Genomic DNA, 27,833 nt, shown 5'->3' on the forward strand with positions numbered 1-27,833 from the left:
AGTGCCCTCCTGGAACCAATGGAAAGCCAGCCTTGGCGATTGGCATCTCAACCAGCCAGTAGGAGCGCGCAGCGGCTTCGCAGGGGGACTGTTAACGTCAATGGGAAGGGCCCTCCCCGGGAAGTCCCATAGGACACAATATTCATCTGGTGTTGTTGCCTAGAGTTTGTCCCAGCGGAGGGTTGGCTTCGGATCTGCAGAGGCTTTAGGGACCTGCTCCAGCCACTGAGCACACTAGCCGTCTGAGACGGCAGCTGAGTTGCGCTGTGCGACGCGACAGAGACTACATTTCCCAGCATTCCAGCGGCGCACTCGGGGGACCACAGATCCCAGCGCACCACAAAGAGGCCCGGGGACTACAAATCCCAGCATCCCCTGCACTCGGTTCCTCTGTAACTTAGACTCCAGTGTGCCGCGCAGTGTGCGCAAATTCACAAACCCGCCCGCTGAGTTGGTCGTTTCGGAATCCCGAGACTTGAAACCCAACGGGAAGACCCTTCTCACCCTCAAAAGAAGATGACAGCCCGCAGACAGTTAACTTCTGTTTACATGGAACTCAGACATCTGCAAATCATGGTAAGGCTGCAAACAACAAACAAAAACACTGATTAAACCGTGAAAGAGAACAAAATGACTTCTTCAAATCGTGCTTGTTTGTTGGTCTGAGGCGCCTTTTACATGTATTTCAGGGTTTTTTGCTGTATTCCTGGTTTGCACCGGGAGAGCTATGGATTGTATACTCAGAATATCAAAACATAAAGGGACTTTGCTAATCTATCCCCTGTTGTTACGTATGAGGAAATTGAGGCCCAGAGAGGCGAAGGGATTGGCCACAGATCACAGCAAGTTCGGGCAGAGTTAGAATTCAGCCCTAAGTCGGCTGACTTGCAGTCTGGACTCTTTGCACCACACTAAGGAGGTGATATTTTTAGCAGCATGGCAATGTGAATTATTCTCCTTGAACAGTTTTCCTATCCACTGTTGAAACACCCAGAATTAGGTAGCATTTATTTGGTGGATTTCTTGCGAGTGAGGGAGTGTGATATTTATTTATTTTCAGCCTAGGTAGGATTTGGTGTTTTGTTTTTTGCCACTCAAGGTGACATTTAATGTGATTTCAGGAAGTAGGTAAAATTACAGTGTGAGCCACGGTTTCCTTGGAAACTTCCTCTGTCCTTCTCTTGGCCTTCCTTCCTCTGCCTGTCCCCACTTTCACCCATCTGGGAACTCACCCAATTTTTTCTTCCATGTAATTCAACAAATATCTTTTCAGCCTGTTATTTGTCAGGCACTGAGTGGGTAAAAGGTGAAGGACATGGTCACTGCCACCAGGAAGATGAACATATATTTAGGGAAATAAGGAGACTGCACTGAGATTCAAGATGGAGTGTGATAAAATGGCATAAAGAAATGACATCAGAATGCTAAGTAGCCCTGATGAAAAGGTTCATTGCAGCTGGCAAAACTTTAATGGAGAAGGTGGCATTTGAACTTGAATTTTTTTTCCATGTTAAAAAAGTTTTTTTTTTTTGTTAATGAGGTGTAACATACAGTATGGGAACAATTTTCACATAGGTATACACCCCTGTCGCCACTACCCAAATCAAGATATAGAACATTTCTAGCACACCTAGTGCTCCCTCCCAATCAGTATTACATCCTTACATATTGAGATAATCACTCTTCTGACTGTATCACCATAGATCAGTTTTCTCTGTTCTTGAATTCCAGTTAAATGTAATAATACAGTATGTACAGTATGTGTCTGGCTTTTTTACTTTATCAGTATTTTTGTGAAATTCATCCATGTCGTGTGTAGCCTTTTAATTGCTGAATAGTATTCTGTTGTATGTATATACAATTTATCTTTTCCACTGTTGGCGGGCATTTGGGTTGTTATTTTTTGGACTATTATTAGCAAAGCCATAGTGAGCATTCTTACATGTTTCTTTTTGTAGACACTTGCACACATTTCTAGGAGAGGAATTGCTAGTGTGTAGGGAGGGTATGCACATGATCAGTGATAGTAGACATTGCCAGTTTTTCAAAATGATTGTACCAATTTACGCCTTTGTCAGCAATATGAGAGAGTTCTAGGTGCCTCTTATCCTTGTCAACACAGGAGTTTTGTTGTCCGTCTTCTTAATTGTAGCCATTCTGGCTGAATGTGGTATCTCATTAAGGTATTTATTTGCATTTTTCCTGATGTTGAGCACCTTTCAATGTGCTTGTTGGCTAGTTGAACGTCCTCTTTCGTGAAGTGCCTGTTCTTTTCCCAACTTTTAAAAATTGGGCTGTCTTCTTATTGATTTGTAGTTCTTTACAGTCTGGATATGGAGTTCTTTGATATATGCTTTGCAGATATCTTTTCCAAGGCATGGCTTGTCTTTTCACTCTCTTACTGGTGTCTTTTGAAACAAATTATATTTTTGAGGGATGGGGTCTCTGCTGTGTTGCCCAGGCTGGAATGCAGTGGCTATTCACAGGCACCAGCATTGCCCACTGCAACCTCGAACTCCTGGGATCAAGTGATCCTCCTGCCTCCGCCTCGCAAGTAGCTATAGTAAGACTATAGGTGTACTCCACTGCATCTGACAAGCAGAAATTCTTAATTTTAACACAGTGCAATAGTTCTGTGTTTTTTATTATGGTTAGTGTTTTTTGCATTGGATTTCAGAAATCTTTGCTTTTAGAGTTGGCAGGTTTTTTACAGGCTGATAGAAGAGCATTCCAAAAAAGAGCAAGCTTGAGCATAGGTGTGGTGTCTGAGAGGGAGGGTATAAGTTGTGCCGGGCATGGGAGTTTGGACTGAGAAGGGGGAGGGGGTGGGGTGCGACAAAGCTGGAGTTAGGAGGGAGGCACACTTTGAAGGGCTTTCAGTGCAGCCACTGCCTGGGCGTGGTGGCTCACGCCTGTAATCTCAGCACTCTGGGAGCCAAGGTGGGAGGATCACTTGAGATCAGGGAAGACCAGCTTGAGCAACATAGTGAGACCCCATCTTTAAAAAAAAAAAAAAAGGAATAAATTTGCTGGGTGTGGTGGCACGCACCTGTAGTCCTAGCTACTTGGGAGGTGGAGGTGGTAGGATCCCTTGAGCCCAGAAGTTCAAGGCTGAGGTGAGCTATGATAGTGCCACTGCACTCCAGCCACGGTGACAGAGTAAGACTCTGTCTCTTAAGGGAAAAAAAAACCAAAATACTAAGTCCAAATTGCAGCCATGGAGTCTGGACATTGTTCTAGAGGAAGTAGAGGCATTGCTGGAATTTCTATGAAGTCACACTAAACTCACTTGTCTTCCTCTCACTCTCATATTTGTCCCTCCTCTTCCATAGCCCTGTTCACTTAACACTAGCTCCAGACAGCTCTGGCCTCCCAGCGCAGAATCCTGGGTGTTATGCTCCCTCCCTCTCCTTATATTCAACTGGTCACCAAGTCTTATAGATTCTATAGTCTAAATGTCTCCAACAGTGTCCCTTCTTTTTCATCCCCAATTGCCACTACCTTTGTTTTTGTTTGTATTTTTGAGATGCAGTCTCAGTCTGTTGCCCAGGCTGGAATGCAGTGGCGCAATTTCGGCTCACTGCAACCTCCACCTCCTGGGTTCAAGCGATTCTCATGCCTCAGCCTCCAGAGTAGCTGAGATTAGTAGTGCATCACCATGCCCAGCTAATTTTTGTATTTTTAGTAGAGACGGAGTTTTGCCGTGTGGCCCAGGCCGGTCTCGAACTCCTGACCTCAGGTGATCTGCCCACCTTGGCCTCCCAAAGTGCTGGGATTACAGGCGTGAGCCACCGCGCCCGGCAACACAATCTCTTATCTAGAATAAATCGGTCACCTCACTGGAGGTTTTCCCTGCCTCCAATTCTCTCCACATCCAATCCACTCCTATAGCACCTAGCATGATCACTCTAACAAGGCAATTATTCATACCTCTCCTTAGCTTAAAAAGCCTAAGTAATTCCCCAGTACCTGGCATGTGGATTCCAAGACCTTTGATGACCTGACTCCAGCTCTGTACCCCTCATTTCTCACTCTTGAAAACCCTGGGGTCAAACCACTCTGGGTTTCTTTTTGACATCAGTATATGCTGCACAGTGCGAGCCTCTGTGACAATGGGCACTACCCCCCTTTTTTCCCCTTTTTGTCTGTTTTTTTCTTCCCCAACCTCTTCTGTGCTTCCAAAGTGTTGTCATATCTTTCCCATAGCATTTAACACATTGGAGCTTTTGAGGGTAAGAGCTTTGTTTTATCTTCATATAACTTTTCAGGACATAATAGGTGCTAAAGAAATGTTTTTGAATAAATGAATGAGTTGGTTGATGCTAGGCTCCTTTGCATTTGTCCTGTCTCATTTCTGCATTCTAACGCACGATAGGCAAATAGGGCTGTTTTTCTCTCTCATTTTCAAGACCTGAAAGACTGTGGTGTATACAGGAATCAGTTTAAGTGTTCAATTATGTGGCATTTCTTAGCCATCTTCCCAGGGGAGTTGGTAAGCACCAGATGCAACTCTATCAATGACATTTTGGTCATAGAACCATTGTTGGCTTAACCCATCTCTTGCTTATTTTAAAACATTTTCTGAATAGAGGTCAAGAACATCGTCTTCGGCCTCAGATAGCCTGGGTTTGACAAAGATAGCAAGCTTTGTCACTTTCTGACTTTTGGACTTAGTTAACTCACCTGAAAAATGGGAACAATAATACAAGCCACAGTTATGAGAATTCAACGAGATAATGCATGTACAGCACCTGGCACATGGTAAAACGCTCAATAAGTGGTAGTTAGTAGGCTTAATGTATCTCGGTGCCCAGGGGTAGCGCAGTAGCCATGGGGAGCTCCTGAGAGAGAAAGCACAGCCTAAGGGGAGGATTTGGGGCCCGGGATGGCGATGGCGACGGTTGGGCTGCAGTACCGTCTAGGCCGCATTCCTCTCCTTGGGCCCCTAGCCACCCCCTCCCCGCCTGGTTCCCGGGCTGCAGACTCTTCCCCGCCCCCTCGCCCCCACTTCCCCACCGGAGGTCGAAGGCTGTAAACGCGGCGGGTGGAACCTTGTGTGGGCGGAACGCGAGTGCAGCGGTGGGAGGCTTCCGGGGGAGCTGCACGGGCGACGGGTCGGCGGAGACAGAAAAGCGCCGGACGCCGGGGTGATCATGGACGCTTGACAACCTGCGGGCAGGCGCCGGGAGGCCGAGCCAGCGACTAAGAGGACCGAGAGGTGGCGTGGACAGGTAGGAGCTAGCGAGAGGGTGGGCCGAGCGGGGCCGGCGCTCCAGGCTCGGCCAGACGATCCGGCTTAGAGCCCGCCGCCAAGGAAGCCCGCGGCCGTGCCCGCCCCGCCCCCGCCTTGGGGAGCGCGTCCCGCGGCTCCTCACTCCACGCCTGCGGCCCTGCTTGGAGCATACCGCCCTCCGTGAGGTCTGCTGCAGCTTGCGACCCTCAGCTTCAGTGCCGTGGCTGCTTTCGCTCTCCCATCCCCAAAGGCTGCTCGTTTGCCCCTCTCCAGTCCATCCAAATAGCGCCCTCCCCTGACGGGAATTTATCTCCGCTCTGTGCCTAGCCTCTGGCCCTCCCACTCCAGAAGAAAGCGACTGTCTCCGTCTCTTTACATTCTCTGCGCCCACAGGCTTTGCTCCTTAAGCCGAGATTTTTTGAAGGGACAGAAGTTTCTCTCCATTTCCCTACCCCCCTCTCCACCCCCACCTCCTAACATTCGGACTCTTTGCAGAGATCCCCATCTGTCTCTTCACACGGGTCCTCTTGGAAGGGCCTTTTCGCTCCTTCCCTCTTTACCGTCACCGACCCTCCTTTCTTCCCTACTCCTTTCCTTCTTCCTCGTATCCTCTCCCCTTCTCTTTTCCCTTTCCCTTCCGTCCTCAAACTCGTTGTTCCCCAGCACTTCATTGTTTTTTCTGTGTCTGGCCGGACCTTCTTAGGTAATCCTAAGTGAGGCGACATACTTGTTTCTCTAATACTGTGAAAGGGCAACTAATCTGTGTGCCTGCCAACACAAAACTTAGTTCCTCTTGCACCAAACTATTCTTCAAATTGTTCTTTGCTGCACTCTACTATACCGTCTTTCGTTCATTTTGTCACGCTGCTCTAATATGTATCATTCTTGGAGGAGAAATCTTACCTGGAACTCCTGTACACTCAGCGTGTAATTAGATTACACAATTGAGGGACCCTCCTGTACTTAATGTCTTCGGAGCGCTGATACAATATTTTCACTGTTTTCCCAAATCTTTTTATCGTTTTCTTGAGGTTTTTTTTTTTTTACACATTCTGAAGTCACGTTTGGTTAAAATGTCGTATCAGGAGGAGGCCGAATACAGGGATTTTTCCCCATGGTCTTACACAGCATGCATGTTCTTAGTTTGAATATATCGCTGCTTTTCTTTCAAAATGATGTCTCCCTTTACCTGTGCTTACCTGACTTGATTAAATGAGACATCTTTCTTGTCTGGTTTTTTGTTTTCCTTATCTGTCTGGCTGTAGATTGGATTCTGATGACACAGTGGGAGCTGTAACTGATTGCTTTTGCTTACATCTGGTGCCTCTGTGTATAGGCAGTATCCTCCATTTCTTAACCAGAATGTATAAACGAGGTGGATATAAAACAGCTGCTGAGAAACTCATGTGTTTTTCTTTAGGTCCTGGTCAGGTTTAAGGACTTAGAAGGTGTTGCCTCTGGAGGAGGGACAGGTGGAAGTGAAATGACTTTTACAAAGTGTGTTTCAAACACCAGAATTTAGGACAAGATCCTTTTAACTCCAGGTTGAACTCCACCCATCTCATAAGGTGGTCATTGCATCTGGACTCAGGAACTGTTGTTGTTGTTTTTTTTTTGAGACAGTCTCGCTCTGTTGCCCAGGCTGGAGTGCAGTGGCACAATCTTGGCTCACTGCAACCTCCACCTCCTGGATTCAAGCAATTCTTGTGCCACAGCCTCCCAAGTAACTGGGACTACAGGTATCTGCCACCAGCCTAGCTAATTTTTGTATTTTTAGTAGAGATGGGGTTTTGCCATGTTGCCCATACTGGTCTCGAACTCCTCACCTCAGGTGATCCACCCGCCTCAGCCTCCCAAAGTGCTGGGATTACAGGCATGAGCCACTGCACTTGTCCTGTTTTTTCTTTATCAACACTATAAAATTAAAGTATTCTGGTGTTTGATTCAGCACTGAATAGGCACAGACTTTGCAAAGGAGAAGGAAGAATGACTGACACAATTTTCTTTTGCACAGATTTCAAGGCCAGAGAATGGCAGGGGAACAGAAACCCTCAAGTAATCTCCTGGAGCAGTTTATTTTACTAGCCAAAGGTACCAGTGGCTCAGCCCTCACTGCTCTCATAAGCCAGGTCTTAGAGGCTCCTGGAGTGTATGTCTTTGGAGAACTTCTGGAGCTGGCCAATGTGCAGGAGGTAAGAACGGTTTGCAAACAATTTCTCTTTATTCTAAGACTCTCTGTAATTCTCCAGGTTTCCAAAGAATTTCAGTGCTGAAGTATTGTGAACCTGTGAGGTACCCTATTGTGAGACAGATGGGAATTGGTGGGGCAGAGGGAGAGATTGAGAGAATATCCTTGGCTCCTTTTATCCAGTATTTTTATCTTACCTTGGGTAAAATTAGATTGTTGCTAACAATAATCTAAAAGATAGTAAAAAAGTCAAATTGATCCTGATAAAATAGAAAAGTAGTGCTGTAAGCATGGGCTGATGTTTAATAGGAGTAGATTCATGCATTCTTAAGGACCAGAAATCTCCAGTGCAATATCGATAAGGAAGATTGGTCAGGGACACACAGCAGAAACATACTGCTATTGAACATAAGATGGACATGAATAGGAGTGTATTGTTCTTGAGGAAAAGGGCAGTGTTGTGCTAAATGTGTTAGATGTGTTAGATACAACATGAAAAGCTAGGACATAGTTCATTTTACTTGTTTGCTTGCTTGTTATTAAAACCTTGGATATCCAGTTTTGGTCATTGTGCCTCAAAAATGAGAAGATCCATTGAACAGAAGGAACAAAGAGATGTAAAGCAATCTATACTTCTCAACCTCTACTTCCCAATTTGAACATTTTTATTTATTTATATTTATTCACTTATTGAGAAAAGTCTGTAAGCATCTTTATTGTTTTGTGGGGTGGAAGGTGGTGCTCAGGAGCTTTTGGCGGATTGGTGGGGCAGGTCCCCTTCCTCTTCATCCTCACAGGCTTCTGGCTGTGCAGGCTGGTGCTGGCTCTGTGGAAGCTGCCATGCATAGATCTGGGTGATGGTACTTCTTGTGGAGCATGTGCTGGATGCTGTTGAGAGTGGCCCCGGAGTTCTTGGTGGTGGCGATTTGCATATAGGAGGTGGTTTGCTTTTGTTGGGCAGTTTATCACCTTCATGACCACCACAACACCTTTGCTGTTGGCTCCACACCCACAGTCAATTTTAACAGGAGTTTCAGTGAATCAGTTAGTTGTAACCAAAGGAGTTGCCGGCCTTCAGTTTATTGGATTCGGTGCTGTGTGTCTGCCTATTCCTCTTGATGGGGAAACTGGAGCAGTTCCCTACAGTCCAGCCATTTCAGGTGCCCAATTATGTCTCCTCTACCTGTGATGTTCAGAGATGAGAAGAGCCACTTTTACTTTTTCACTGTAAATTTTTATTTAATGTCAGCCTTGCTTGCTGAACTATAAACTCTGTGAGGAGGTCTGTAGTGCTCACCATTGTTTCTTTAGAGCTGAATACGTAGCCTGACACACAGTAGGCTTTCAATAAAAATTTAATTTACCAGAAGTGGAAAATGAGTTTTATGAAGAAAATTTCAGAAAACTGAGTTCATTTTTCAACACAAGAGATGACCAAGGGGTAATATGTTCCTTCAGGTTCATGAACAGCCTGCATGAATATGCCAAGTAGTTGTTTTGTAACTGTGGAAGATTGGCTAAGAGGAGATGGATGGAAAGTAAAGTCAGAAAGACCTTATTGATTTAGGCCAGTGGGAGAAGTGTTGGAGTATCTGCTCTGGAGAAAATGCTCTTTTCCGGCTAGTTTTGTTAATTATGTTTCTGAAAAGGGGGGCTAGATTGGATGGTCTTTACCAGGTTTCTTCCCCTTCTGATTCAGGGACTTCAGGAGGTTTGTGGTAACCTGAGAAAGTAGCCTGAGGTATTATGGTGCTGGAGTTCTCCATAGGGTGCTTAGCAGACCAACTTTATCTCCCCATACATTGTGTTTTTCCATATGTGAGCTGAGAATAAGCTGGTTGCCTTTCAGTGATCTGAAATTATAGATGCATTTCTTGGAAGCTTTATTTTTTTTAATGGCTAAAATTGAGTAGTATCGCTATTGCTGTCTGTAGACTACCACTTGCTATTCCTGTTTAGAGTTTACTAGGCTTGGTAAGTTGGAAGGGTAACAGGAGCACGTTTGTGATTTAAAAAACGACAACAACAACAACAACAACCAGTTAACGTAATTGACAGAAGAGAAGTTCCAGGCAGAACAGTGGCTCTTTCGTTTTTCTTCTACACATGGCTTTTTGCCATCAGCATCAGTGAAGAGTAAGTAATTTTAATGAACATTTTGATTTGGGGCAGACTGATACCCTGGTTTTCTGTCCCAGCCTGGCTTTCTGTCATACCTTATGATGTGCTGGTCTCTCCCAGGGTTCATAGTCCACGTGTAGTCCTGAAACTTGGAACCAACCCTGAGCTTTGTTCACTTTGGGTTGGTGGTGGCTCATGCCATACCTACCAAGCTGGTATGTAGATAGGGCTGCTCCAGTCTTTGTTTTAATGCAAACAGAATCTTGAGAAGATTTGAACTCCTTCCAATGCTTAATGCTTTGTATGTGTGTGTGAGAGAAAAGCAGTTTGTTGGGCATGCTGTATAGAAAGTAAAACATTCCTGAGAGAGAGAAATTAAATTTGGGGCTTTAATAATCTTGTTTATTTTTTCCCAAAGAACCAGAGTTGGTAGAGACCCCAGGGGCCAAGTAATCAAATAGTACAGAATAAACAGCCATGGCATCTTTGACACATGCTCACCCGTCCTCTGTTTGAACACTACAGTGATTGGTAGACAGTTTGGTCTGTGGTGAACTTTTTTTTTCCTCTTCAGCTTGCGGAAGGAGCTAATGCTGCTTATTTGCAGTTGTTGAACCTGTTTGCCTATGGGACATACCCAGATTACATAGGTGAGTTGGTGAAGATCCTTCAAAAGACTTGTGTTAATTATGTTGCTCAGTTTGGAAGACCATCAAGGTTTGAGATATAAAGCATGGGGTAGTGGGGAGACTTCTTGACCTGGCTGCCTCCCATTTTGCTGTGCCCGGTGGGTGACCTCACAAAGGGAATGTTCCTTCTCACCTTTTATATTCTAGTGGGTCAAATGGGGCCTGTGTGTGCTCATCCACAAATGTAGCCCTTGTTTGTTTTCCAGATGAGATTCTTGAGGACTGGTGTTTGTAGGGCTCTTGGAGTGCTGTGAAGTGCAGAATACCCACCTGTAGAATGTTTCAACATTTTAAATATTATCAAAATAATACCAGCATATTGAAGAAAATTTGGAAAATAGACTTTTTAAAAGTCACTCATAGGCTGGGCGCGGTGGCTCATGCCTGTAATCCCAGCACTTTGGGAGGCCGAGGCAGGCAGATCACTTGAGGTGAGGAGTTTTACACCAGCCTGGCCAACATGGTGAAACCCTGTCTCTACTAAAAATACAAAAATTAGCTGGGCGTGGTGGTGGGTGCCTGTAATCCCAGCCACTCCGGAGGCTGAGGCAGCAGAATTGCTTGAACCTGGGAGATAGAGACTGTAGTAAGCTGAGATTGCACCGCTGTACTCCAGCCTGGGCAACAGAGCGAGACTCTGTCAAACAAACAAATAAATAAATGTCACTCATATGTTGCTCAGACATTTGGATGCTGGACTTTTTTGTGCCCCTTATGTTTGTGTTTTGTATTACATAGGTACAACTATGTATACAGTTTTATGTCTTTCTTCTTCCCACTTACAAACATTTTTCCATATTTTAAGTCTTTTTAATATTTTTAATATTTCATAATCTACTTAGCTAATTTTCTGTTGCAGGGCATTTGGGTCATTTTAAATTATAATCTGAAGTATTAGGTTGAGGTATTTGTATGTCCAAACACTAACTTACCTTCTACCCAAAGCATTTTTTTCTGGCTCTCCTACCCTTTTCTAATGGTGTGACTGTAGCCTGATACTCAGGGCCTTCTCTGCGATATCCCTGACTTCTTCTTTCTCCCTGGTCACTTCTACTTTGTGCTGCTGTCGGACTGGACAGTTTGCCACTTCCTGGTACACCACATTTTTTTCTGACCTTCCCTTTGTTCCAGGGAATGTGTTCTGTTTTTCTGTCCTTGCTTACTAAAGAGGCAGCATTGCGCAGACTCTGTTAGCAGACTGCCTGTAGCCAGTCTGGCTCCACTTCTACTAGTTGTGTGTTCGTTGACAAATGAAGTAACCTTATGCAGCTCAATTTCCTCGTCTGTAAAGTGGGAGTAACAATACAAGCCCATTATTCCTTACCTACACTCCTCGAAGTTAGATGTTTCAGAATTTAGAATTTTTGGGACTTTAAAAAGGTAATATGATGTGCATGCCTTTTAATGTAACACTCCCAGAGGAATGTGGAAACAAGTGGGATAAAAAGCCTGTCTCCGTACAGGTCAGAAATTCTCACCAGGTGAATTTCAGCACCATGCTTAAGAAAAAATCAGTTTGGATATAGTTTTTTGGAATCCAGAATTATGGTTAAGGAATTGAGGACACTTGGAATCTTGCGGGTTGTTGTGAAGATGAACTGGATGTGTGTATGTACGTGTGGATCTATGCAATCCACAAGATGTAAAGCTTGCTATTTATGTTAGCTGCTGCAGCTGCTGCCCTTCTGTTATTATCATTTATGGTTATTATTGAAATTTTTGCCTCTTTCTCAAGGCTCAACTCAAACTCCATCTCTTCCATGAATTATTTCTTTTTATATTCTGTACTTTCCAAATGATACTGTTCTCTTTCCCTCTCCCCTCCCCTTTCATCTCTTTCTCTTACCCCTGTCTCCTCCCCATCCCTCTCCTCCTCTCTTCTAGTAGCTTGTACCTTTCTTCTGGTAGTTCTGCCTTGGATTTTTAGCTATTGAAACATCTGATTGTAAGACCGAGGACAAGTCCAGGGCCATGAAGTTGCACACCTCCAGGTGGTTGGTGTTCCTGGAGTTGTGCCATGCAGCAACCCTGGCAAAGCCCATCTTGTTCATCCTTGATTCTTCTCAGTACAGAGCATTGCACACAACAGATGCTCGGTGAAGATATGTTTAATTTAATTGAATGTCACAAGGGGCACAAATAGTACTCCATTAAGATAATTGCCACATCATTTTGCTTGTTTGCTTTTTAGGAGACTAAACTCTGTGTTTGTAGAAACTGAGTCTTTTCTTCTTTGGAAGTACATAGTCTTCCAAAGAAGACAGGAATATTTGCCAAATGAATAAGTGCAAAGTCATGATAGTGATTCAGTAGTAGATTTGGTTTGGGGAGTTGGTGAGCTTATTCCATAGAAGAAATCCTAATTTTATTTTGTGTCTTGATTTTTGTGGTGGGTGGGACTGAGCAGCCAACAAGGAGAGCCTGCCAGAACTGAGCACAGCTCAGCAGAACAAGCTGAAGCATCTTACCATCGTGAGCTTGGCATCAAGAATGAAGGTACGGTACTGAGCCTTCTCTTGTCTTCCTCCTTACCCCAAGTCAGCTGTCTCATTGACATCAATGAAGGAAGTCCCAGCTGCACATAGGAGAGTCACATCATAAATGCATAAAATTTGCTTGACAGAGGAAAAGATAAAATGGTGTAGAAAAGTACTCCCCATTCCATACAGGAAAAGTATGCCCAGAAGTGATTGACTCAGCAGGTCTTAGTCCTGGCATGCTGTGGTGCCGCATGTGGCATGATCATTTTGCCATATTAAGGGGAGACTGCTGTTAAAGATATACATTTTTCAAATAGCAAGGCATCTCAAGGCAAGTTAACAGCTTCATCTGTTGCTCAGTACACAGTGAACTATGCCCATGCTGGAGGAAAAACTTGCTATGTCGGACTTGCTAGATTTTTTGTTGTTGTTGTTGAGACGGAGTCTCACTCTGTCGCCCAGGCTGGAATGCAGTGGCGTGATCTCAGCTCACTGCAACCTCTGCCTCCCAGATTCGAGCGATTCCCCTACTCAGCCCCGAGTAGCTGGGATTACAGGCGTGGACCACCCCGCCCGGCTAATTTTTTTTTTTTTTTTTGAGACAGAGTGTTGCTCTGTTGCCTGCGCTGGAGTGCAGTAGCGCAACCTGGGCTTACTGCAACCTCCACCTCCTGGGTTCAAGTGATTCTCCTGCCCCAGCCTCCTGAGTAGCTGGAATTACAGGCACCTGCCACCATGCCCATAATTTTTATATTTTTTAGTACAGTCAGGGTTTCACCACGTTGGCCAGGCTGGTCTTGAACTCCTGACCTCAGGTGATCCACCTACCTCAGCCTCTCAAAGTGCTGGGATTACAAGTGTGAGCCACCGCGCCCAGCCTAGATTTTTAATATACTGTCTTTCTCTGGGATTTTCAAGGTTTATTACACTAATTGGAATTTTTGCCTCATATGCTAACTTTAGACCCTAACTTTGTATAAGATACCAAGCACTCCACTATACCTCTAAGTCCTCTCCCGCAGTTGATTTAGAAGAAGCTTTGCAGGCAGCTGCTCACAGCCATTAATAATGAAGGTCCAGATTTAGTTAATTTATGGTTGGTTTTGGCTCTCTGCCTAATCCCAGCCTAAGTTTTTGTGGGACTATGCCTTTAAAAAAATTTGGTTTTAGCATTTCCCCTCCATGATTGAGCTTCAGAGAAAAATATTACTTTTCTTTCTTTCGTTCCTTCCTTCCTTCCTTTCTTTCTTTTTCTTTTTTTTCTTCCCTTCCTTCCTTTCTTCCTTCCTTCCTTCTTTTCTTTTCTCTTTTCTTTTTCTTTTTCTTTTCTTTCTTTTCTTTCTTCCAGATTTTTGCTCTTATTGCCCAGGCTGGAGTGCAGTGGTGTGATCTTGGCTCACTGCAACCCCTACCTCCTGGGTTCAGGCAATTCTTCTGCCTCAGCCTCCTGAGTAGCTGGAATTAGAGGTGCCTGCCACCATGCCCGGCTAATTTTGTATTTTTAGTAGAGATGGGGTTTCGCCATATTGGCCAGGCTGGTCTCAAACTCCTGACCTCAGGTGATCCACCTGCCTCGGCCTCCCAAAGTGCTGGGATTACAGGCATGAGCCACCGTGCCCGGCCTTTTTAACTTAAAAAAATTTTTTAATTGAGACAAGGGTCTCACCATGTTGCCTAGGCTGGTCTCAACCCCCTGACTTCAAGCGATCCTCCCATCTCAGCCTCCCAAAGTGTTGGGATTACAGGTGTGAGCCACTGCACTTGGTTTTTCTGTTCTTGGATTGCAATTTCAGTTGCTGAAATCATTTTATCTGATCTAATGGCACATTTCTGATTCTCAGCCTAGCATTTCAGGTGGGAGGCCTATTTTGTTGTGAAATGAGGACCTGACCTTTTTTTTTGTCCTGATTGTGGACTTCTCAAGTGTAGTAAAGAATGTTGGTACAGCCCAATAAAGAACTATTGTTGGGGAAGTCATATTGGTTGTAAGTGTCTGAGAAAACAGATACAAACTTCAGGGTGACATCTGAGCTGGCAGTACCCATTGGCCACCTATAGGTAGATATGCTGGCCTGCAAGTTTTTTTTGTTTGTTTTTGCACTCTGCTGGGCAAGTAGCCAGCTCTTTCCAGTGACTGGGATCTGTTGGAGATTTATGGTGATCTAGCAAAGTCTGAAAGCTTCCAAAAGGTGGCAGAGTGGCATATACTCAGTAGTTCCCTTTCTCTCCACTGGTACAAGTTTTTAGGATCTCTACAAGTATGCTGCAGCATGTGAAATCTGAAGGCTGGGTGAAGCCAAGGAGGCAGAGAACCAGGAGGTTGCTTTCTTAGATGTTGGGTCTTCTAGGTCTCATGGTTCATTTATCCACCTCTTGTTGCCCTAGCTATTAATAATTACCACTAGCCTGCGTTTCCCGAGCCTAGAGGCAGCTGTTGGCTATGGGAGTAATACCTGCATTTTCGCTAATGCTTGCCAGATGGTTTTTATAATGATCACATGGCCTTATCTACAGTGTATCCCCTACTCCGTGTTGCTGAAAGACCTGGAGATGCGGAATCTCCGGGAACTAGAAGACCTTATCATTGAGGCTGTCTACACTGACATCATCCAGGGCAAGCTGGACCAGCGAAACCAGCTGCTGGAAGTGGATTTCTGCATTGGCCGTGACATCCGAAAGAAGGATATCAATAATATTGTCAAGACCCTGCATGAATGGTGAGGCTAAAAGGAGGAGGGGGATATCTAGCATGTCTTTTGTGCCTCTCCTTGCAAAAATGTGATTCCCTGGTGTCAGCTGAGGGTTTGGGGTGGGCCTGTAGCTACCTGGGAGCTGGGGCTTAGTGAGCCGGAGAGTGGAGCTACATTTGTGATCACAGCTGTGTGATAACAGGAGTCATTTCAGGCCTCCTGGTGCCTTGGTTGTAAAATAGTTCTTTCCTTAAATGCAACTGGGAGCTATTTAAAAGTGGGCTATAAAATGCCCAGGGTTAGCAGGTGGAGCCTATGTGTCCTAGCTGTGTGAGGCTAGTCCTGCCCTTTCCAAACTCACGCTCAAAGTTTGACCAAACTCAGGAAGGCTAGTGGTTTGTAAGATTCTTTGTTTGTTTTTATTATTTTTTCTATCCCTGTTGAAGTTAACATGTTTATAAGATTCTTCGGATAAAAGAACTTATGTTCAAAATCAGTAACATATTGGGCTAATGTTTGTAAAACACCGTGAGGGACATGGAAGACAAGGAGTGGGTCATTTTAACTTGGAATACAGACTCATAATCTGATAACTATACTCTGGTATATAAAAAGCATTGAGACATTTGTGTTTTCTCTGTTTTAACGGAATTTGATATTTGTAAGAGCTGTCACACATTCTACGAGGATTCACTGTGGAGTGATTTAAATTATTTGGGGCTTATAAAGCCAGATGGACTGATTGGAGAAGTTTTAGCTCAGTTTTGAAGGAAGGCCAGGGTTAGAGTATACCTGGAGGTGAGGAGAGTGTGTTCCCAGGCAGGCACGTGGCATGTTGGAAGCCATGAAGCAGACCTGGTGAGCTTTGTACACAGGTTCGGGAGGGAGAGAGAATCTCTGCTTATCCCCGAGAGAAGCATATCCAGAGAGGAGCAGTGCCACTTTGACTCCTTGGGGCCTGATGTCCCCTGAGTTTCCCTCACTTCAGCTACTTTTACACCCCAGGACATGTGTTGCTCACCCCTCACCCCAAGTTCTGTCCCAAATATAGCCCCAAACACCTTCTCTATACAACATCTGCCACAAGTGGAAGTTTTCAATAGCTTACAAAACTTAGAATAAATAAGAAATAAACTTAGAAATACCCCAACACAAAAATGGTCTGGCACACAAAATCTAGTTTCTGAACCTGCCAAAGTTGGCTGTCCTATTCTGTTTTTGAGATGGCTGACACAGCTTTTTATGTCCATGGTCTGGTTTCCTGTTTTTAAGCCCCCAATATGTTTGACATAGAGGTGCCAGACTAACTGGTTACCATGGGATGTTTACTAGTAGAAACTCTTACAACTCATGTTTAGGCACTGGAGGTAGATTGAAACAAAATTCATAGGCTGAGGGCTACCACATATATGGCAAAATGCTCACACTGTTGGATCTTAAGTGGGGGGTATGGGATATTCATTGTAGTCTTTCAACTTTTTCATTTTTAAAAAAATTAATAGTGGGGAAAATAGGAGGAGGGGTATGGCAATTAGGAAGTAACTTAAACTTCTGAGAAAAGGCGGAATCTTCAAAACAGGATGCTTTTAGGAAATCTTTTTTTGTTTGTTTGTTTTTTGAGACAGTTTTGCTCTTGTTGCCCAGGCTGGAGTGCAATAGCGCGATCTCAGCTCACCACAACCTCTGCCCCCCAGGTTCAAGTGATTCTCCTGCCTCAGCCTCCCTAGTAGCTGGGATTACAGGCGTGTGCCACCAGGCCTGGCTAATTTTGTATTTTTAGTAGAGACGGGGTTTCTCCATGTTGGTCAGGCTGGTCTCGAATTCCCGACCTCAGGTGATCCGCCTGCCTCGGCCTCCCAAGGTGCTGGGATTACAGGCATGAGCCACCGCACCTGGCCTAGAACATCTTTTTTTTCTGTTGAGAAAAGGATTACTCAGTGCCATCTATAAAATCTATTCTACCTTCTTTTTTTTTTGCGGCAGAGTTTCACTCTGTCACCCAGGCTGGAGTGCAATTGCATGGTCTCAGCTCACTGCAACCTCCGCCTCCCGGGTTCAAGTGATTCTCCTGCCTCAGCCTCCCAAGTAGCTGGGATTACAGGCACCCGCCACCACACCTGGCTAATTTTTGTATTTTTAGTAGAGATGGGGTTTCACTGTGTTGGCCAGGCTGGTCTCAAACTCCTGACCTGGTGATCCACCCACCTCGGCCTCTCAAAGAGCTGGGATTACAGGTGGGAGCCACTGCACCCGGCCTGTCCTACCTTCTTTAATCGTATGTGCTACAAAACCATCTTCCATGAGATACAAAGTTGAAAATTAAAGCTGTATTCTAAGAAACTAGCCCCAGACTACCATATTTGTCTCCTAATGTCCTGCATTATGTATTTAGAAGTGCTTGTCTTTGGGAAGGAGTGAACGGGCAAGAGATGTGGCAGAGGGAGTATTAAAGGAGGTCCCTGTAAGATACTGGGGAGAGCTGTTGGGGAAGAATATTTCTGAGCCTGGAAGAGACTTCCCAGGCCATTCTGCAGCTCAGGGCTGGTTTTCTCCATTGTAGGTGTGATGGCTGTGAAGCAGTTCTACTGGGCATTGAGCAGCAAGTTCTGAGAGCCAACCAGTACAAAGAGAACCACAACCGAACTCAGCAGCAGGTAGAAGCAGAGGTAAGGAAGGAAAGGAACATTTGTTTCTCTCTCCAGGCATACCTGTTTATTTGTTTGCAGTGTTTATGTTTTTGTTTTGCGAATCTTGGTGTAGATGAAACAAGCAGTCACCAACAAGTGGGCCTGGGCTAGGTGCTGGGGTACAGGGATGAGTGTGACACGGCTCCTGCTCTTGGTGTTCTGTCTCTTTTTTCTGATTCCTGGTCAGCATAGGGTGATCAATCAGGCTTGGAGAACAGAGAATGTTGTAGTTTCAGTACACATGTACTTTGCAGCTGTAGAGCAAAAGAAAATGAGTTTGGGGATGGATCTTAAAAATGGATAGAAGGATGGTGGTAAGTTACCAGGTGGAGTGGAGGGAGGGGTACAGCTGGGCAGGGGCATGTGGGGCTTCAAGGCCCTGGGAGTGTTCTGCTTCTTAAGTTGCGTGGTGGGCACATAGTTTCATTTTATTCTTTCTCTGTGAACTGTACATATATATTATAAATGTGTAAAATGCATGACATGTTTCATACGGAAAGAAGAAAGGGATAAAATTTGGCAGATGAGCTGCAAGTGAAGTTAAGAGGATGTAAGTGTGGTTTTAGTGACACCTGGTTGTTGAGGAAACTTTTAGCTTCTTGGACAGATGTAGGCCCCAGCCTTTGCGTTATGGGCATTTGTGTACCTGTAACCTGACACATGAAGTGACCTCACTTCACAATTTATTTGGAGCCCTGCACTGATTTTCCTTAGCATTGGAAGTTCTTTTCTAGTGTGAATGGAGTTTGAAGTATTAATGATGCTTAATGAATTTTGAAAATCAGGTGTCTAAGAGAGTGGCAGAGTGGGACCTGTAATTCCAGCTAAGAAGCATAAGAGATGAGTAGATGGTGCCTTTCAAAGGGGGATTTGTGAAATTTGGAGTGATTCTCTATACTGTTATATGCACTCCTTGAAAATAAAACCTGTGTCCTATTTGTAAGACGAGCGTCTTGTCTCATGCCTAACCCATAGTAGGTACTCAAATGTTGAACTGAATATTTCTGGCACACCATAAAAGTGTGTCAGTGGACTGCCGAACTCTGCTTTTCATGAACTTGAGCTAATTTTTTTGAATACACACACACACCACCCTATATACATATACTCTGTGGATGTTCAATTCATAGACCATGTTTAATCCTACTAGCCAAGGAAGTATGAGGCTGGGTGCAGTGGTTCACACCTGTAATCCCAACACTTTGAGAGACCGAGGAGGAAGTATTGCTTGAGTCCAGGAGTTCGAGACCAGCCTGGGCAAGGAAGTGTGAACTATATTTAACATTAGTCCAAAGCAAAGACAATTAGGAAAATAAGCTTGCTGCTTTTCTAATAAGCTGTGCAACAACCCTCTTGATGATGGTGGCCTTTTCTCTGACTTGGGATTGAGGTCTGAACAAAGTAGGAAGGGCTAACCGCTTTCTCCTTTCTGTTTATTCTTCCCTATAAATCAAATTCTGTACAAAATGAGGTTGGGAGGCTAACCACACTACCTAATCTTTGGTATCAAGGTCATTAACAAAGATGAATGATACTTGTTTTAGAATTTTGAACTATTCAAGTTTATTTTCATTATAAATAGCATCAGACAAAAGAAAGGCGGGTGTGCACAGAGCTATTGTAGACACTTGGCTAAAGTTTGAGGCACACCGTGTAGTTACACAACAGTGTAGACTCTTTAAATTTTGGTTATTTAAACACAGAGGGTGGGTGTGTGCACGAGCAGAGCCTGGTGCTGCCAGCAGGTGGCGGTAAGGATTTAAGTTTGAGAAAAAGAAATCTGAGGAAAAGGCCAAGGCCACCTCCACCACCAATTAAAACAGTCCATTGACGTAATAATCTTTTAGAAAATCTGAACCAGACCAATATGGTCTGTTCCCTGAGCATGGCCAAAGCTTAGGACCTTGTCATTTTTTCCATTTAGCAAATGCATGATCTGGCTGCTAAGTGTTGAAGGCTGCTTGCCACCTACTTGAGGCACACAGAAGATACTCACCAAATAGCTACTGACTTGAAAGGAAAAGAAATCTACAAAGAATCAGGGTGATTCTGTCGTATTCTGTTTGTATTTATGCCTCTGTTACCCTTGGCCTAACTTTTAAAAGCCAATTTTGTCAACTGATTGGTGATCTTTTCTTTATTTGTCCTTAAATTAGATTGCTTGTTTTCAGAGGGAAAAACGTGATGTCCCCCTCCTGAATCTTATAACAACAGCTTTCTTCTGGTGAGTTGTAGCTTTAAGAGCCCTCCTTCTTAATGAAGTCAGCCCTATCACAGACTGCCGAAGAATATTCTCTCCATTTAGGCTTTTGTGGAAATAACCCATATTAGTTCCTAGTTCCAGCATACCTGGGGGACCATTATGAGCTGTTTCATTATTTCTGAGGAAGCACTGTGGTGGGGAGGTAATACTTAGAGCATTACAAAGCACTTTCACATTTAAATTTGATTTTGGAAAGTATTTTCTTTTTGAGACAGAGTCTCTGTCACCCAGGCTGGAGTGCATGGAGTGCAGTGGTGCAAACACAGCTCGCTGCACCCTCAACCTCCTGGGCTCAAGCAGTCTTTCCACCTCGGCCTCCCAAGTTGCTAGGACTATAGGACTACAGGTGTATGCTACCACACCTGGCTGATTTTTTTTCTTTTCTTTTTTTTTTTTTTTTTTTTAGGGAGAACTGGGTTTTGCTGTATTATTCAGGCTGGTCTTGAGCGCCTAACCTCAAGCTATCCTCCCACCTCTGGCTCCCTCTTTGTTGGGATTACAGGCGTGAGCCACCATGCCCAACCCACTTTTCTTTTTTTCTTTTTTGAGATGGAAATTCACTCTGTTGCCTAGGCTGGAGTGCAGTGGCATGATCTTGGCTCACTACTGCAACCTCCGCCTCCTGGGTTCAAGCAATTCTCATGCTTCAGCCTCCTGAGTAGCTGGGATTACAGGCGCCCGCCACCACGCCCAGCTAATTTTTGTATTTTTAGTAGAGACGGGGTTTCGCAATGTTGGCCAGGTTGTTCTCCACCTCCGGACCTCAAGTGATCCGCCTGCCTCGGTCTCCCAAAGTGCTGAGATTACAGGCCTGAGCCACCGCGCCCGGCCTCATTTTTCTTTATATTTGGATGTGCCTATGTCTGATGTTAGGTGGAATGTTAATTTATAACTATTGCTACATTTACAAAGTAGGCTGTGTTCCAGTCATGGAGGTCGTAAAGTGTAACTGGACAAAGTAAGCTCTGTTTTCCATTATGTAGAAAATCTCCTAGGAGTTAGTGACAATCTTGAGATTTATACAATGCACCAAAAGTATGCTTCCTGGTACCTCTTGGAAAGGGACTCTCCATCACCCAGTTCTCTTTTTCTTTGTAGCACTTTTCCAGTTGTGCACTGCGTTTCCTCTCGTCTGCCTTTGCTTTGCCCCTCAACTGAAGGAAGGTTTCCTGCCCCAGAAAGCTCTTTCTCTTTTTGCCTAAATATTTAAGGTCTCTGATGGAGCTAGGCTGCATTTTTGCTAGCAGTGCAATCTTACTTGAAAATTTCTAAGGTTCATGTTTTGAGGAGCCTGTAAGCCAGGCCACTGGAGGAAGAAAGTCATAAGGAACTCTACCAAATTTAGGTAAAAGAAGACAAGTCTGTGGTGATGATATTTGTTGTCAGTTGAAGGGTGGCTCTATGGAAGAGGAATTGGAATTCTTAAGAAAGTCTACGAGACCAGAATGGGTTTAATTGGTTGACCTACCTGGGTGGCCAATTTGGAGTCCTAGAAGGAGCTGTCTACAGTTACAACTGCCCAGCTACTGGAAGAAGCTAGTTGAATTTTAAGATCCCCTTCCACTAGGAGAGTCTGTCAGTGCTTCAGAAGTCTTGTTTGTGAGTTGTGTGTTGTAAATGCAGTGGTAAAGCTGACTTGAGCAAATTGTCTCTGTAATGGATCCCAGTGTGAGGGCCATGGCCCTGCCCCAGCCCAGGCCGGGCCTTTGTGGAGGGTAAAAAGCTCATTTCCTAGGCTTAGAGACACTTGCCCAAGAAGCCCTCTTTTCCTCTGCAGGATGTTTACATTTTGCCTCAAAGTGGTAACGACTGTAGAGGACTTAGATTTGTCAGCAGTCTTATTGGAGGAGTGAGGTGTGTGCATCTGAAACACAAAGGAGATGCAGTGGTGTGGGAGGCCATCGAGGAGGGAGAGGCACTGCCAGGCAAGTACAGATTGAAGGGTGGCAGATCAGTGTGGGCTGCAGCAGTCAGGGCAGTTTGTATGGACCAGGTGCTCAACTCTCCAGGCAGGATCAGAGGGGCAACCTGGGGAGGAGCGGTAACCCCCGGGGTGCATGAACAACAGAAGGGCATAGGGGGAATGACTGCTTCCAAGTGTGGTGTCGGGGACGAGTGTGGCTGAGATGGCTTGAGTGCAGGGAATGTGTTGAGGAGTGGGAAGGAAGGTACCTGATTTTGGTATTTCAGAACTAGAGAAAAAACCAAGTTTTTCCCTGGGCCAAGTCTTATTTCTTTTTATTGCATGTCAGGGTTACTGAGCCCCTAAAAAAGCTGAACGAGAGCAGTTTCTACAGGAGAAAATGGCTTGAGGAAGTAAATAGGCATCTGAATAACAGGGGAAAGTGTCCATGCTTCTGTCTACTTATTTGTTCAAGAGCTTTTGACAGGATCTTGAATCTCAAAGGCTTTTAAATAGAATTGAGTCACCATGAGAGAGGGAGGCTGCGTTATGGTAGGGAGTGGCAGTACAGAAATGAAGCAGAGGATCAGCCCTTCTGTGACTGCAGAAGGATGATGCGCGGGCTCCCTCAGGACCAGAGTGAGAACCATGAGTTTGTGGCTTTGTGAAGGAGAAGCATTGGAAGTGTTGAGCTTTGAAAAGAAAAAGAGTAAAACAGCAAAGCCTTGGGAGTCAGTTGAACTGGTCAGTTGCTGAGAGGCTGGCAGCGGAGCGTTGCCGTTGGTGGATGTGCCACAGGCAGAGTTTGCTCCTTGGCTGGCAGGTCAGGGACTCATCACTCAGCCCAGCCATAGATACTCTGAGTCCAAAGCCGGCCCACATCACCTTGGGCCACTCTAAAGAGAGAAATAAATGCCGGTTGTCACTTTCTGATAGGCTGATAATGACTTTATGCTACAAAAACGTAGGTGAAGCGGATTGAAAATATAACCATTATTTGGGGATTGATTAATGCCTTTTCCTTACTCATGCAGGGGTTATGAGACTGTCAGTAAATCTAAGACATGTTAAATAATGTAGAAAACTATTTGTAGTATAAGCTGATTTTTTTTTTTTTTTTTTTTGAGACAGAGTCTGGCTCTGTAGCCCAGGCAGGAGTGCAGTGGCGCGATCTTGGCTCACTGCAAGCTCTGCCTCCCGGGTTCACGCCATTCTCCTGCCTCAGCCTCCCGAGTAGCTGGGACTACAGGTGCCCGCCACGTCACCCGGCTAATTCTTTATATTTTTAGTAGAGACGGGGTTTCACCGCGTTAGCCAGGATGGTCTCGATCTCCTGACCTCGTGATCTGCCTGCCTCAGCCTCCCAAAGTGCTGGGATTACAGGCGTGAGCCACTGTGCCTGGCCTAAGCTGATTGTTTAGTAAAAATTATTACACAAATAACTTGAGGAAATAAGGCTAAATAGTGCTTATCAGACAAGATGAAATTAGAAATTTTTTTTGGTTTTGTTTTTTTAATTTTTAATAAAGCTATTTTGCCAAATGGGAAAGGTAATTATTTGCTTGGAAAGATACCCCATTTTGGAAATACAGTCCTTGAAACAAAAACTTGTTTGTTTTCTAATGTCTTACTTGATTAAAATTTTGTCAGCTTTTGGGGAAACTTTAAAACACATTCCCTCAGGTAATGTTAAATTGCAGGATCTTCTTTGGAAGTTAGAGGTAACTGACATGCAAATAAATAAAGTCATGCCGTTACCTCTTATTATGATTTTAGTTCATTTTCTTCTGGATATTTAGAAAATATATCAAATTGGAGAAGCCTTAGAATGTTATTTTATAAAGCAGTGTTCCCTGAGAAGTCAAATTTCTTAATTTTTCCTCCAATGTCATCAAAATATGCCTTAGCTGGGCATGATAGTATGTGTCTGTAGTCCCAGCTACTTAGGAGGCTGAGGCAGGGAAATTGGTTCATGCCAGAAGTTTGAGACCAGCCTGGGCAACATAGCAAGATCCCATTTCTATTTTTTAAAAAAAGTCTTAAAACAAATAATATTTCTTTTATCAGAGAAAGAGTGATAAGCCATTGGCTTGCTCCAGATCATTCACTCACCACCTTGCCAGGTGACTCACTGAATGAGGTACACCAAAGTGGCAGTGAGCCGCTGGGAGGGCGAGATGCCTCAGGGTTCTGGGTTCCCAGATTGTGTTTTGTTGTCTGGCAGGACACTGGATAAACCCAGAGTTGAATTCCCCTCCCTGTTTATTTTTTATATATATATATATATATATATATATATATATATATATATATATTTATTTATTTATATATTTCCAGGCACTGGGTCTTGCTGTGTCACCCAGGCTAGAATCAGTGGTGTAATCATAGTTCACTGCAGCCTTAAACTCCTGGACTTAAGTGATCCTTCTGCCTCAGCCTCCTGAATAGCTAGGACTATAGGCATGTGCCACCACACCAGGCTAATTGTTTTTTTCTTTTATGTCTTTTTGTTGAGATAAGGTCTTACTTGAATGTCATCTAGGCTGGAGTGCAGTGGTGCAGACATGGCTCACTGTAGCCTCTACCTCTTGGGCTTAAGCGATCCTCCTGCCTCAGCCACTTGAGTAGCTGGGACTACAGGTGCATGCCACCATACCTGGCTAAAATTTTTTTTTTTTTTTTTTTAAGAAAGACAGGGTCCCACTATGTTGCCCAGGCTGGTCTTGAACACCTGCTCTTGAGCAATTCTCTTTGCTCAGCCTCCCAAAGTGCTAGAAGTATAGGTGTGAGCCACCATGCCCAGCCTGCCCTCTGTAATGACTGTTCCAGCCCACAGTCCTCTGTCACTCTCTCTTCAGAAAGGCTACAGCGTTGATTGAGGTTACAGAAGTTTAGGGCATGGCTTTTCCCCCTGTCTCAAAATAGTGACAACGAACAACAATTTATGATCTAGTTAAGGTGGATTCTGCAGATGATGCCTCTCCTCCAGGAACCCAATTTTTGTCTCACCCTCATAGCATTGTTTTGTCTTTGCATTTGGACTGTCTCTTACTCTCAAGCTCATAATATTCTGACTGTTCAGAACTTTTGACCCTGACAACTCCTTTTCACTATGTAGAAAACTGGCTGGGTGTGGTGGCTCATGCCTGTAATCCCAGCACTTTGGGAGGCCAAGGTAGGAGGGTCGGTTGACCCTGGGAGTTTGAAAACAGCCTGGACAACGTGGTGAAACCTTGTCTCTACAAATAAGTTTTTAAAAATTAGCCAGGCATGGTGGCAAGCGCCTGTGGTCCAAGCTGCTCAGGAGGCTGAGGTGGGAGGATCACTTAAGCCTGGGCAGTTGAGGCTGCAGTGAGCTGTGATTGTGCCACTATACTCCATCCTGTACAACAGAGTAAGACTCTGTCTCCAAAAAAAAAAAAAAAAGACTAAAAAAGCTATTACTTATTTGACTGCACTGTTCTTCCCTACCACCACCATCCTCTTCCTGCTGTTTCTTCCTCTCAACGAACTGAGGAGCAAAGGTTTGGAATAGTCACTTTTCAGCAGGCAATATAGCAGTACTGATTCAAATGTAAAATGTAAATCGACTTTGATCTGGAAAGCTCACTTCTAGGAGTATCTTCCATAGATGTTCACAGAAGTATGCAAAGGTAAACATAGAGGGCTGTTCAGAGTAGCACTGAAACCCAAACTAGGAACCAATTCAAAAAACTGGAAAACTGGAGAACCTTCCTAATAGAATAGGGTTGAAGTGTCACAGAGGATATCTGTTCTGACGTGGTAAAATGTTCAAGAGCTGCTTAAGTATTTACGAGTCTGTACTTTGTTAAGTGAAAGAAAGGTATACTGCACACGGTAGTGTCATAGCATTTTGCCAGTACTTCTATTACATTTTCTTCATTTCTCACTTAGTTGGCTGAAGTTCATCCTCTACTGGTTTATTCAAGAAGGTTCATGGAGCTGTATTCCCAAAGTTTTTATGAAAATATTTGTGGTTTTATAAATGAATAACAGCGGAGTGTAGAATTCTTGGGTCCCTCTTTCTGAGGACATTTTAATCACGATTTATTTCACTGTTGGTGGTGTGCCTCTTTGCCAAATGTTCCTCTTCCATTTGTTTCAGCCAGGAGAGCATTAGTCCCACATTTTTGCTTGACTCATTTCCACAAATCTGCTGTGAGTAGCCCAGGCTCGTTTCTGCTCATCTGGATTTCTGAAGAGAATTTCAGGTTTTCTTGCAGAGGATTTTAGCTTCCTGTCTGAAGTGAAGACGTAGTGAGAGCAAGTTTTGGTGAGCACATACAGGCTGAGCACTCCAATTCTATATCTCCCCACCAGGTTACCAACATCAAGAAGACACTCAAAGCCACCGCATCCTCCTCGGCTCAGGAGATGGAGCAGCAGCTGGCTGAACGGGAGTGTCCCCCTCACGCTGAGCAGAGGCAGCCCACCAAGAAGATGTCCAAAGTGAAAGGTCTGGTCTCCAGCCGCCACTAGGGCCGGCTGGGGCAGCTGGCACTCACCAGGCCTGGGTCAGGTGGGGAGGGGACACCAAGGGCCCATTTCCTCCCCTCTCTACCTGCAGTGAGTTCCAGACCTGCCCGTCCCCTCACCAGCGCCTCCCCACCCTGTTGGTACTGTTCCAGAAAAACTGTTACTCCCCCTCACCCACTCCCTCCTTCCCCAGTTGTTCCCTTCAGACTCAGGGGCTCCACCAATGCCATCCCAAAACAGGGTCAGACACTGCCCAGCTTCCCTCCAGGAGGTTCTTGTCTCTGTGTAAGGGCTTGTCTCCCTCCCAGTTTTTCTTTTGCTCCACGTCATTTTGTCAGGCTGGTTATAAGCCGGAGGCAGCTTTAACCAGCCCCCAGGGATGATTGTGAAGGAGGCCCCTCCCCTTGTGAGGAGGGGACACTCCTCTCCAGCCCCTGGTACCACAGTCCTCAAGATGGTGCAGCGATTTCTAGCCAGGCGTCAAGATGCGCTGCTTTCCCTCTCCTGCCTCATCCCTTGTTGGCAGCTCCAGTTCAGGCCGTGGAGGGACGTGATGCTGGGCTGTGTTTACTAAACCCACGGGTTTTCAGCCTCTTAAGCCCAGCTCTGATCTCCAATTAGTTGAGAGCGCTGGGTTGACTAACCTCTGGTATCTGAGCACAGACAGAGGGTGCTGTGGGTCTGCTGGGTGGCAGAAATGGTTCCTTCCGGCTTGGCGTTTTCTCTCCTGGCCACTCTTCCTGCTGCCTCTGACTACTCAGCCTTGTTTTCGGTGTGTAGGCCCCAGCTGCCCACTGGAACTGCCGGCTAATGCTTGCTCTCCCAAGATCTTTAACTCCTCCTGGCTGCACCTGGGTAGGGATGGTGGCATCGATGCCCCTCTGTCTGCTGAAGGACCTGTTGCTGCTTCTGTCTTTTCACCCCTCCTTGGCTGATGACCCAGAGCCCTCTGATGATGGCATTCTCCTGGCAAGAGAAAAAGACTTAACTAGACTTCTGAACTTGAACAGTTTCAGGTTATATTTTAATTTTTTTTTTTTTGTACAGGTTCTGATTCTAATACATTTCAACATGCTTTTGTC

The 27,833-nt window shown here is 44.8% G+C and overlaps 2 protein-coding genes across 12 annotated transcripts in view; one reads left to right on the top strand and one right to left on the bottom strand.

The window, feature by feature from the left end:
• Positions 1 to 4,980, bottom strand: part of PDE6D (phosphodiesterase 6D) — a 53,872-nt gene extending 48,892 nt beyond the window's left edge. The window contains exons 1-2 of one of the 2 annotated variants that reach the window (XM_054679518.2): positions 4,684 to 4,980; positions 505 to 582 (exon numbers count right to left, since the gene is read on the bottom strand). The gene's annotated coding sequence lies outside the window, so the exon portion shown is untranslated. The remainder of the gene's footprint in view (positions 1 to 504; positions 583 to 4,683) is intronic. The other variant, XM_063791782.1, reaches the window with a different exon arrangement.
• COPS7B (COP9 signalosome subunit 7B) lies at positions 1 to 27,833 on the top strand. Of its 10 annotated transcripts, none has more exons than XR_010150257.1 (9): positions 1 to 576; positions 7,248 to 7,425; positions 10,117 to 10,192; positions 12,639 to 12,727; positions 15,226 to 15,428; positions 17,962 to 18,067; positions 20,013 to 20,131; positions 20,245 to 20,312; positions 26,596 to 27,833. XR_010150257.1 is itself a non-coding variant. In XM_016950699.3 (8 exons), exons 2-8 carry the CDS (start codon positions 7,264 to 7,266, stop codon positions 26,726 to 26,728), a joined length of 837 nt encoding a protein of 278 aa, XP_016806188.1. In that variant the 5' UTR covers positions 1 to 576; positions 7,248 to 7,263; the 3' UTR covers positions 26,729 to 27,833. The 10 variants fall into 10 exon arrangements, 6 of the variants coding, with proteins under 6 accessions (XP_016806188.1, XP_009442822.1, XP_009442824.1 ...); XR_010150258.1 differs by having other exon boundaries at positions 20,260 to 20,312; XR_010150255.1 differs by lacking the exon at positions 1 to 576 and adding an exon at positions 4,950 to 5,231.

This window comes from Pan troglodytes, chromosome 13, assembly GCF_028858775.2.
Source record: "Pan troglodytes isolate AG18354 chromosome 13, NHGRI_mPanTro3-v2.0_pri, whole genome shotgun sequence".
Classification (NCBI taxonomy): domain Eukaryota; kingdom Metazoa; phylum Chordata; class Mammalia; order Primates; family Hominidae; genus Pan; species Pan troglodytes.

Bases quoted from the DNA above. Each gene is read 5' to 3' on its own strand.
- COPS7B (XM_016950699.3), top strand. From the start codon at position 7,264: ATGGCAGGGGAACAGAAACCCTCAAGTAATCTCCTGGAGCAGTTTATT. The intron at 10,193-12,638 runs GTGAGTTGGTGA...GGGACTGAGCAG, and splicing joins GACATACCCAGATTACATAG to CCAACAAGGAGAGCCTGCCA. The intron at 15,429-17,961 runs GTGAGGCTAAAA...TCTCCATTGTAG, and splicing joins GTCAAGACCCTGCATGAATG to GTGTGATGGCTGTGAAGCAG.